Source organism: Hesperophylax consimilis, chromosome 14 (assembly GCF_061612785.1).
Source record: "Hesperophylax consimilis isolate HC1 chromosome 14, BYU_Hcon_1.0, whole genome shotgun sequence".
NCBI classification, from domain to species: Eukaryota; Metazoa; Arthropoda; class Insecta; order Trichoptera; family Limnephilidae; genus Hesperophylax; species Hesperophylax consimilis.
Window position 1 is genome coordinate 21,802,586 of NC_142849.1, and position 10,318 is coordinate 21,812,903.

Consider the following 10,318-nt stretch of genomic DNA (forward strand, 5'->3'; position numbering starts at 1 on the left):
ACATTGATAATTTCACCATGAAAGTAAGCTAAAAGGCAAAATAAATTGATCAATGATTGATGCAACTAAATTTTGCGTCTTAATCCAAAATGTTTGCAGTTTTTGACAAGAAAAGACACGTTTTTATTTATTCTCTAATAAATTGGTGGTTTATGTTATGAGATCTGCTAGCTAAAACTATACAATGTGCGCAGGCTACACCCAGTTGGTTACTTTGTCACTGAACATAATTAAATATATTAATTTCAGTTGTGTGTCTCTTTTTCTGTGACTGAACAGTTTGTTTTTTTTTAATTATTCTTTATTTTGGCTTTCACCCACTAGGGGTGATCTTGGCCATAAACAATTTACATTTTTTATTATTAACAAATACAACATATTACAGAATATAATTTATTACACATCATGAACATAACAAAACGAAACATAAATAATCAACTTATTATATCAGTTGATATAATAAGCCCTGACGAAGCTTGAGCTAAGCGAAACCTGGTTGGCTGTTAATATTAATTCAAAATAAAAGTGGTGTTTTACAAAGTGTATTTTTTCATTTAATATATAATTTCACATCACAAAGTGTTTGCTTCCTTCGATAAAATTAATTTATTTATTTTGAAATTTGAACTGATTCCGGGAACTATTATTCAAATAAAGGATTAAGTAGTTAGCAAAATTACTGTATTTAAATTATTTGCTTGGTTATTCTATGTTTGAAATAATGTGTTTTTTGTTTTATTTTTTTAATGAATGTCGTAATTTTAAAATACCTACGGTGTTCAATCGAAAGATAAATTTACAATTGTCTCTAAAATTGACACTATTTGTTTTGAGGCAAATACATTTTAGTAAATAGTTTCAGCTACTCAAATCCTACATTTATAATATCCCGTGATTTTTCACGGGCCTGTGCTAAATATTTTAGTTTACTTACCATAGCTGAAAACATCTTGAAAAGTTACAAGTGTCATTATAAATAAACAGCTGAGGTAAAATATTTTCAATTTGTGCTCGAATAATCACTTGCAGAGAAGAAACGTGAAAGTGAACAGATGAAAAATATCCAGGGTTACGAAATAAAAAGGAACGGACAGGTAATTATTCCGTTAGACACAAGGTATTTTGAGGAACCGCTAAAGAATAACAACGTGGACTATTTCGTAATTGCTTTCACCAACAACTGGTTAAACTGCTCTGTTGTGTCACTAACATTTCAAAAACTAATTTCTTATTGGCACTTAATCCTTTATTGATGTTTTTTATCTTTATTATTCTTTTTCCAAGGTAACTGAAAATTTAACTATCATCATATTATCATCACGCGACTTAGGCCAATTAATCATCATATTATGTGGGGCGACAGGTAGGTTGGTTTCGTTAAGTAAAAGAATATATTTTTTTCAAATATGTATATATTTTTTATTTGGATGACCTTCAGCTCAGAACTTTATGTGTTGTCTTTTTCAGCCTTGTCTTTCATCAACAGGGCCGCTCATGTTGATGAAAAGGAGCTTAAGGCATTGGATATAACTTAATATAACTTTATATAACCTTGCCTAAGGTATTCAAAGTTATTACATTTCCATTTTTTGTTTATTTTTTTGCAATGTAATCTTTTTGATCGTCAGCTTGTCTCGACTTCATCGTCACCTTCATTATTAAATATTCCTGTAATGTTTTTTCTTATATATCATAATAAATAAAAATCAGACGAGGTCAAAACTGGACTGTAGGTAGGGAGAATTTTTTTTCTTTACATTTAAAAAATTAAATGCACACATTCAAGAAATATTTTTCTTCTATGTCAAGAAAAAGCCTTACATACTTAAAATTTACAAAAAATTAATGTAATGCAAAAATTAACAATGTTGAATTTTCGAAAAAGTAAAAAAAAACACTACTTTTAATTGTTTTTTAAATGAAAATCATGATAATGTAGCAGCGTCTGGAGTAAGTTATGACCATTTTTGTTGGATTTCTCAACATCAAAGCTTCATGCTCAGAAAGTTCCTAATTTCTGGACTTCTACAACTGCAGTTATGCTTCCTTGGAGTGTTTCAGAAATCTGAAAATATATCAATTAAATATTAATGCAGTTAAATATTAAAACAGCACTTCCAGAAGGAAGACGTTCAGCGATCTGCCACAGGAAAATTTGGGAAAAGCAACTACGTAGACGCGAAGAGAAGCATGACCAGTAATAATGACCGCTGACGTGGACCCCTGGAAGAACATAGTTGAACTGATAGGTCCCGGACTCGAAAAGGATAAAAATACGAAAGAAGATGAGATAAGATGGACAAAACGTATTTTTTTAAATTTTCGTAATATTTGCTCGGGTTTGAAGACGCTTCGTCGCGCGACCCGAATAAGACAAAGGGAATAGGATGAGATGAACACAAGTATTTAGTAAAAAAAAATATTATATTTTCTTAGGATGAAAGAACAAAAACCTAATGGAAATGAAGCATCACTTTACTTCCACTGATATATGGCTGAAACCTTAAACCTTTTTTTGTTTTTGTTTTGCCAATTTTTTTATTTATTGATTTTATTTTAGTAATTCGTACATTTTAGTTTATAGATGACTAATTAATTTTTTTGATAATTTTATTTTAACTAATTAATTAGACAACTCGTCGGCACGTTTTGGCTATAACTCATCTGATATCTTTAACATGTATTTGAATTTGGTACTCACGTTAGCCACTATAGCAAATATGTATAATCTGCTGATATCGTATTCAAGTCTCTGTAAAGATTTGAGTTTTATTTCCACTTTTTCGCCAGAGATGCCATTTCTATGACGATGTATAGTTTTAGTTGTAACACCAAATAGTTTGTCTTCCATTCCTTGTCGTGCAATTATAGAATAACTGTCAATATCAAAGCCATGAGTGGTTACAACGTAAGTGCAATTTGTGATTCCCACATAGAACTCCTGAAATTAAAGCAATGATAAAATAAAACAGCATTTTAGTATTTTAAATTTTAACCATCCCGTGATGAGGGCGCATTTGACAAACACTTTGGATTTTACAATAAATCCCATGAAAAGTTTATTTTCATTTTATTTCACAAATTCCTTCACATAGTCCTTTTTATAGGTACAGTCAAATACCCTTTAATATGAATAATACCTCCAACTTCTAACATTTCCTATACATTCTGACGGCAACATATTATACTAGCACCTCCTGATGGCGTGAGCTATGGACCTTCATATATTTCAATGATTTTTATGTGAAATATATTCTTCATTTAAATTATAGAAATCTTATTGATTTTTTGGTCAAACGTAAAAAATATTAAAGTAGCTATTAACTGTATTTGGTGGTTTAGATAGGTAATAAAATACTTACATAATTCTGAGAAATTTTACAAAATAAATTTCAATACATTTAATATTATTAGTACCTACGTAAAAATATACTATTAATATCATATATCAACGCATTTAATATATTACATAATTCAAACAGATATTTTACAAAAATGTGTTTTGAACATCACCATTGACGATGAATTATAACTTCAACATTTTTAGCAAGCTTTGTAGATTCACGCACAGATGGCAGTGCATAGAGCTTGCGTGTAAGTCCGCAAGATGGAGCCAGTGGCCAGTAGTCACCATGGACAGTGCGAAGGCTCTCAGACAATCTCACTGACCCAGATTCCAATTAGCAAGCTTCTAGTTAGGTCGACTAACGAGTCACCAATATAATACGCGGAGTATTAATAAATCGCTGATTAATATTAAAGAAGGAATTTTATTTATAAAACTCCTTCCAAGACGAGTTGGAGACTGTGCGAACACAACAAACATGAACACAGAACCCTAAACGGAATTAACACAGCTTTGCTGAATTAACCTTAAAAAATTTAAAATCATATTTTTTATGGCATAATCAACTTTTTAGACAATCAACAACATTTACTTATTAGTATTTAACGAACTCATATTGTATTTGACCAACTAAACTGTCAAAGTTTTTTGGCATCCTGAAAAACTATTTTGTTTTTTGTTATTTGTAATTATAATATCCGTGAACTGAACAGAACTTACTTTTTGGGACATTTTTATAAATATTGCTCGAAATACAAATTAGGAAACGCAAAACATTGCCACCAAGTAATAAATAAATTCAATTTGCTGCCATTAAAAAGAAGGTCATAGACAATGTGCCTCAAGCGGCCATCGTTGTTGATACTGCTAATATTGTACTCAATTAATGTTACAGGGTATTTCGTATAGTATATTTGGGTTATTAAGGAGATTTATTGTATGATTTTTTACTCACCGGAATAAGGCATGTCGTTCCTGTTATTTCGGGTGGAATGTCTTGAATATTTTTAATGGTTACAAAGACATGACGTCTTTCCCACCCAGTTACAACTGTCAATTTGGTACTGTGCCGGTTCGTGTACTTTCCTTCGAAATCCTGTCTGTTTTTAATCACAAGGTACCATTTTTTTCCTTCTATTTCATCACCGAGCCTAATGTTGGCTCCGAGAACGACATTTTGACCTTTTGTCGCGTTTGTGATTAATTCAGGGACAGTTTCACCTGAAAAAATAGTTTTTATCCGTAAAATGTGTAGTAACTTCAAATTTGGACAAGATAAAGAAAAAGTTACCTTGCTTTATTATTATAAGTAAGACCTTTTTATTTTGTTATTAAATAGAAGAATTCATTGTGCACCTTTGTAATTTAATAACGCTAGTATCACTTCACCTTCGATTTCTTCCTCCACAATGATTTCAAGGAAGTTGTGTTCACTTCGCATTCTGTATTCCACTTCTTTTCTTGGTTTGATGTGAATAAAATCTGGAGAACCCCACTGTCCTTTTCCTAAAAATAAAAAATGTTAAAATATAGATATTTATAAGGTAGTTTTAAACAGTATCAATTTATATTTGGTTCCTCACTAATTTTCACAATTTATGAATTTAACCTTAAATGATTTTAATATCTAGGATTTCGTTTACGACTATTTTTCAAACATATTTTTTTTTGTATTCACACATGTTACTATTAGTATTAAATAATATTACGTAGTGAAATATATATTTTTTTAACAATAACATATTTTTCAGTAGATTAGTGTGATAATTTAATTAATGATTTAAAGAGAGTGTATTTTTGCACTTCTTAAAGTTATTGTTTTAAGCAACCGATTGGTCTTTCGGTTATTGCAATATATTTTTATGGTAAACTTTACATACGAGTATGATGTAAGTAAAATAAAGCATAATCGAATAATTATGTCACAGTCATCCTCACCAGGGTTTTCTGTTCTGGGGGCGTCATGTAGTTTTTATATTCTTGAATAAATTCTCTAGTTAGGTGTATTTACATTGTCATCATAACCACTCGAGTGATTTTCGTCATATTATGTCGAGTTTGCAAAACGTCTTGAGTGATCGCACGCCATAATATGCCAATATTCAACCCGCAGAATTAGCCCTCTTACGATTTCAAAAAAAAGTGAAATCCTAAAAAAAAATGTAAAATATCGGTGAATTTATTGGCTATATAATCAATTTATATGTCTCCGTATTAAAATTCAGAGGAATGTTATTTTTAAAATGTGGTTATTTCCACCTCGATCACTCAACTCGCATTGCAGTTATTGAACCGAGCACCCGAGATAATAATGTCGGCAAGTATATTTTCACTCTGTTCTTTTAGAAATTTTTCTACTCGGGTTAAATATATTAGTTTCTGTTTTTTTTTTTGATTTGATAGGGTATCATATAGTTTTTCAAAAAATTAATGAAAATTGGGAATAATCCGTTTATTATAACTTATTGCCCTGGTTGAGTATTTATGTTGGGCAGTGGAGTATTTAATTAGTTTAAATAAAACATTTTTTTATTAAAGTTTTTGTACGTTAAACACTTGAAAGTTTCAAAATTGTTTTAATTACTCTTTTTGGGTGACGTTGAGCCCGTCTAGGCTGAGTGTTCAAGCCAGATCCCTACACAGTTATCCCGTACTCTATTTGTGATTGACACAAATCTTTGTCTACTCAAAGCAGATTCCCACCCAGTTATCCCTTACTGTATTTGTGATTGACACAAATCTTTGTCTACTCAAAGCAGATCTCCACCAAGTTATCCCGTTCTCTATTTGTGATTGACACAAATCGTTGTCTAATTAATTAATAGGTTTGTTAGTAAATAAATTAATTTATTATTATTTATTTATTCCTGGGTTTTCAGATTACAGTTGTTCACATGCGAATGCGAAGTCCAGTTAAAAGATACGGACATAAAATTACTCTGAAACTTCCTCCAATATGTAAGTCAATAAACAAAGCGAATAATATTTTTAAGACTGCTAAGGAAATATCGTTATCAGAGTTTACTATCTTGTGTGATTAAGTAGGTACTGAATTTAATAATGATATCAAAATGCTTTTATTTGTGCAATGGGAAAGGCCAAACACTCCTCTATTAATCACAATCGTCCATTATCGGTGAGTTAAAAAAAAACATGAAGAACTGACTCCCTATTCAGTAGGTACCTACTTTTTTTCAAATGACTCATCAAAATGTTCAACTATTTGGGAGTATTATCCCAAGGCAACAATTTCACCAATCAAAAACTTAAATTGTAATTATATACAGGATGGGTTTTTCGGAGAATTTGAACAATTTCTCAAATTTCAACGTTCTTTTTTGGGTTCTGTGAAAGTCCCATTCAAGTTCTGTTATTATATCATTATAGGTTAGCTGCTTGACAAAACTGAAATAATAACAGAACTTGAAAAAATCTTCCACAGAACTTGAAAATTAACCTTGAAGATTTGTTTAAATTCTCCGAAACAACCCGTCCTTTTCAAAAATAATTATTATCTATGCCATAGATAATTTGGCCGCGGCTAACTTCCTTTGAACATATTTTTATCAAATATTTACCCACATATTTGCGGTAAAAATGAAAATAATTGACAAGGTTCAAGTGAGATAACAGTGTTTGTGTTAAAAAAAACCATCACCAGTTGAATTCGGATAGCCGTCAAAACAATTTCGCTCTCGTTCTAAAGCAAACGGAATATTTCATTTTTGAAACTTAACAATTCATTACAGCCAACATATTTAAAATTGAAGAAATGTATAAAAATTTCATGAAAAGCACATGAATTTGATTTTAGGTAGGTCCACTGGATGAAGGACCACATCTAGTGGACACCATTAGTAGAAAAGGCCAAATTAACCCTAGGATGTAGCGCCGTCATCACAGCGAGAGTCTAACCCTACGTAGATAACGTTGTTATTGTACCTCAATAAGCTAACCATTCGACTTGTATAAAACGGTTCCATGATAACTCAACACAGTGACTATTCAACACACCTTTAAAAAATGATATAAAGTCATTAAAAACGATGAAAAGAAATTTTTTTTTAACCTTACCCAACCTACTTAATCCAGTTAATAAAGTTTTTGTTTCATCACTTTCCATGACTTTATATAACTTTTTAAAGATGTGATGAATTATCACTTTGATGATTTATCCGGTCACCGTATAAAACGATGAACGTTTTATAAAATCCTATTTATTATTAGATTTATACTATTTTTATTTTCTTTAATAAAATATTTAATTGTGAATTTATAATTTAAATAACATAATGAAAAAACGTATATTCATTCATATTTAGGTTCATAAATCACATATTTAAAATGGCACTTATTTAGATATGAATTTCACTTTTCATGTAAGTAAATGTAGAAATACTATTGGAAAAAATTGCATTTTATCTTTGACATCGTGAAGAGAAAAGATATAAATCAACCACGACAATTATCTAAATGTATATATTTTTCATGTAAGTTTTATAAAAAAACCACAAAACCACTGAACTAACCATTCGACATAATGACGAGAGTCAGTAGGTATCGCCATTCGCATGAGTCTAGTGGCTACTAAGTTGATATGTTACGGCTTTACTCTCGTTAGAAGTGTTTAAAAGAGACAGGTACCTATATTTGCGTTTGATGTTTGACCTTTTGACGAATATTAGCTATTAGGGACTCACCGTTGCGTTTGTGTTTTGTGGGGTACTAACTAATACGAAGCTTTGGGAGCTTCAATTCGATCATGTTTTTCACCATTTCAGCAAAGATGTAAAAATTATCATCTTTAAAGTTTACATTTATTGAGGTAAATATCCACTTATTCATCGAAAACACACTTATTTCTAACAAAGTCATCAAGAATTCGCTCTTTCACTGTTTTTTTTTTTAATTCTCCAATAAAATGAAGATAATGAAGGTATTTTTATCCTGAAGAATAAATTTTTTACAATGATTTAATATGTGCCATTTTGTATTTACCGCCAAAATTATAGGTTCGTTTTTATTTGTGAATTGTGACGTTGGTGACAGCCTTCTTACTAAATATTGGCGTTTTCTGTCATAGTTGGAATCCAGTTGGAATCGTTTCGGGGCGTGCGGTTTTAGATCGTTTTAAAAATCAATATTACTTAACACTGTGATCAGAATTCAGAAAAATAAACTTTAAATCTTTCACATACTTTCAACGGAATTTATAGTTTGTGAAAACACCCCATTATCACTGCCGCAGAACTGGTATTTCAATAGACTTGTTCCTAGTCTAAACCTTCCATCATATTATAACGAAATTGCAAAATTTTCCATATAAGATTATTTATAAAAGTAGGTAACCTACGTTCGCAGACAGGTGTAGCAGACCATGTACCATCTTCGTTACAGATTGAACTTTTTTCCTTATTTTCATAACCAGGATTGCAGGAGTAAATTAGCATGGAGAATATGGGTACTTTGTTTCCGGGAATAATCTTGTAGTTGATGGATACATTAGAGACTGTATAAACCCCATTGCTTTGATAGTTCGGTAGAAGGCAGACAATACTGTAGGGAGAAAAATTTTCATATGAATTATTTGTTTTTTTAATTGAACACTAAGAAAAAGTAAATGGAGGATTCTAAAATATATTAAATTATTGTTTCGTTAGACTGACTCTTTGGTGCTTGAGTCGAAGCACAACGAAGTAATGTAAAATAATGCATTTAGGTTTGAAAATTTGATTGCTTAAGAATATTTTGGATGTTTTAATTAAGTACTGCGAGTAGAACACATCTTGGACTTTGAAACAGTCGAGTGTTTTTTTATAAGCCCAGACAAAAATAAAGTATCAGGTCCATAAAAAATGCTTTAAAATTTAAACCTAAACACCACCAAAATCAAAAAGTTGAGATCTTTAATATAAGATAACCAGAATCAAGGACCAGTTGATTCGATAAATGAACCAAAGTGGCAATCAATCACAATCACAATCAAACCCGCAACTGAAAATAATATGTTTGATTATGTATTAAGAAGGAACTTGAATGAAAAATATTACGGGTTAAACACATACATTTATGTATATATATATGATATCATATTTGGTTATTTTTTAAGTATATTCCCAAGTATTTGGTTTATATTTTAAAATAAAGTAACAGAAATAAAATAAAATACAGTAATGAAATTAAAATAATTAGGCTGGTTATAAAAACTAAGGAATATGCACGTAATTATTTGTCCAGTTGTGTGTGATATGAGTACTACGAGGGTATTTTTTTATTCTTTTAAGATTTAATAATAAATCCTTTTTTATTCCATTAATTACTGAATTGTTTGTTGTGAAATGTTTTTTTGTTTTCCTCATTTTTTTGTGTCGAGTATAAGATTGTTAAATACTTTAATTGCCTGGTATTTGTGGTGTCTTTATCCAAAACTTGTGCTTTTAGAAGTGTAAATTCCTTACTGCACTTATCTGTTAGCTGTATAGAGCCTATGTGTTAAATTTGTGGTAGCCTAAAATTCGGATATTATAAAGAATAGCTTTTTGGCTATTTATATTAGTAAAAATAGTTAAAAATAATTCAAGAATTATGTACCTCTCAGTAACAACAATCGATGGTTGTGTCGTTGATTTAATCAATACCATCGGTGGTGACACCATTATCGGTTGTGTGATTCTCGGTGGTGATACCAGCATCGGTTTTGATTGTTCTTGGTATTTATATGGTGGTTCTTTCGCTGTCTCTGAAAACCAAATCAAATATGTGTTCTTATTGCAAGTAAATAAGAAGTGTTTATAGAAAATATTCTGCTAAAATCAATTAATTTTAATATTTCCTGCAATATTTTATAAAATATAAAAAAAAACAAATGTGTCTTACTATGACGAATATGATGCTCTTGGTGACGGTGTTTGGACTTTGACTGACAGAGGTCTACGCGCAGAATTGACAGAGACGCCAATAATACTAATTGGA

General features: G+C 30.5%; 1 protein-coding gene across 1 annotated transcript; it reads right to left on the reverse strand.

Annotated features, from left to right (window-relative positions):
- Nucleotides 1-1,459: 1,459 nt before the first annotated feature.
- Nucleotides 1,460-9,987, reverse strand: LOC149418055 (uncharacterized). Its single transcript, XM_089639308.1, has 6 exons — nt 9,938-9,987; nt 8,700-8,902; nt 4,703-4,852; nt 4,302-4,567; nt 2,702-2,941; nt 1,460-2,065 (listed from the first exon to the last, which is right to left on the reverse strand). Exons 1-6 carry the CDS (start codon nt 9,985-9,987, stop codon nt 2,000-2,002), a joined length of 975 nt encoding a protein of 324 aa, XP_089495434.1. The 3' UTR covers nt 1,460-1,999.
- Nucleotides 9,988-10,318: the final 331 nt, after the last annotated feature.

Bases quoted from the DNA above. Each gene is read 5' to 3' on its own strand.
- LOC149418055 (XM_089639308.1), bottom strand. From the start codon at position 9,987: ATGGTATTGATTAAATCAACGACACAACCATCGATTGTTGTTACTGAG. The intron at 4,853-8,699 runs GTAGGTTACCTA...TTTTATTTTTAG, and splicing joins TGCTACACCTGTCTGCGAAC to GAAAAGGACAGTGGGGTTCT. The intron at 2,942-4,301 runs GTGAGTAAAAAA...CTTTAATTTCAG, and splicing joins GAACGACATGCCTTATTCCG to GAGTTCTATGTGGGAATCAC.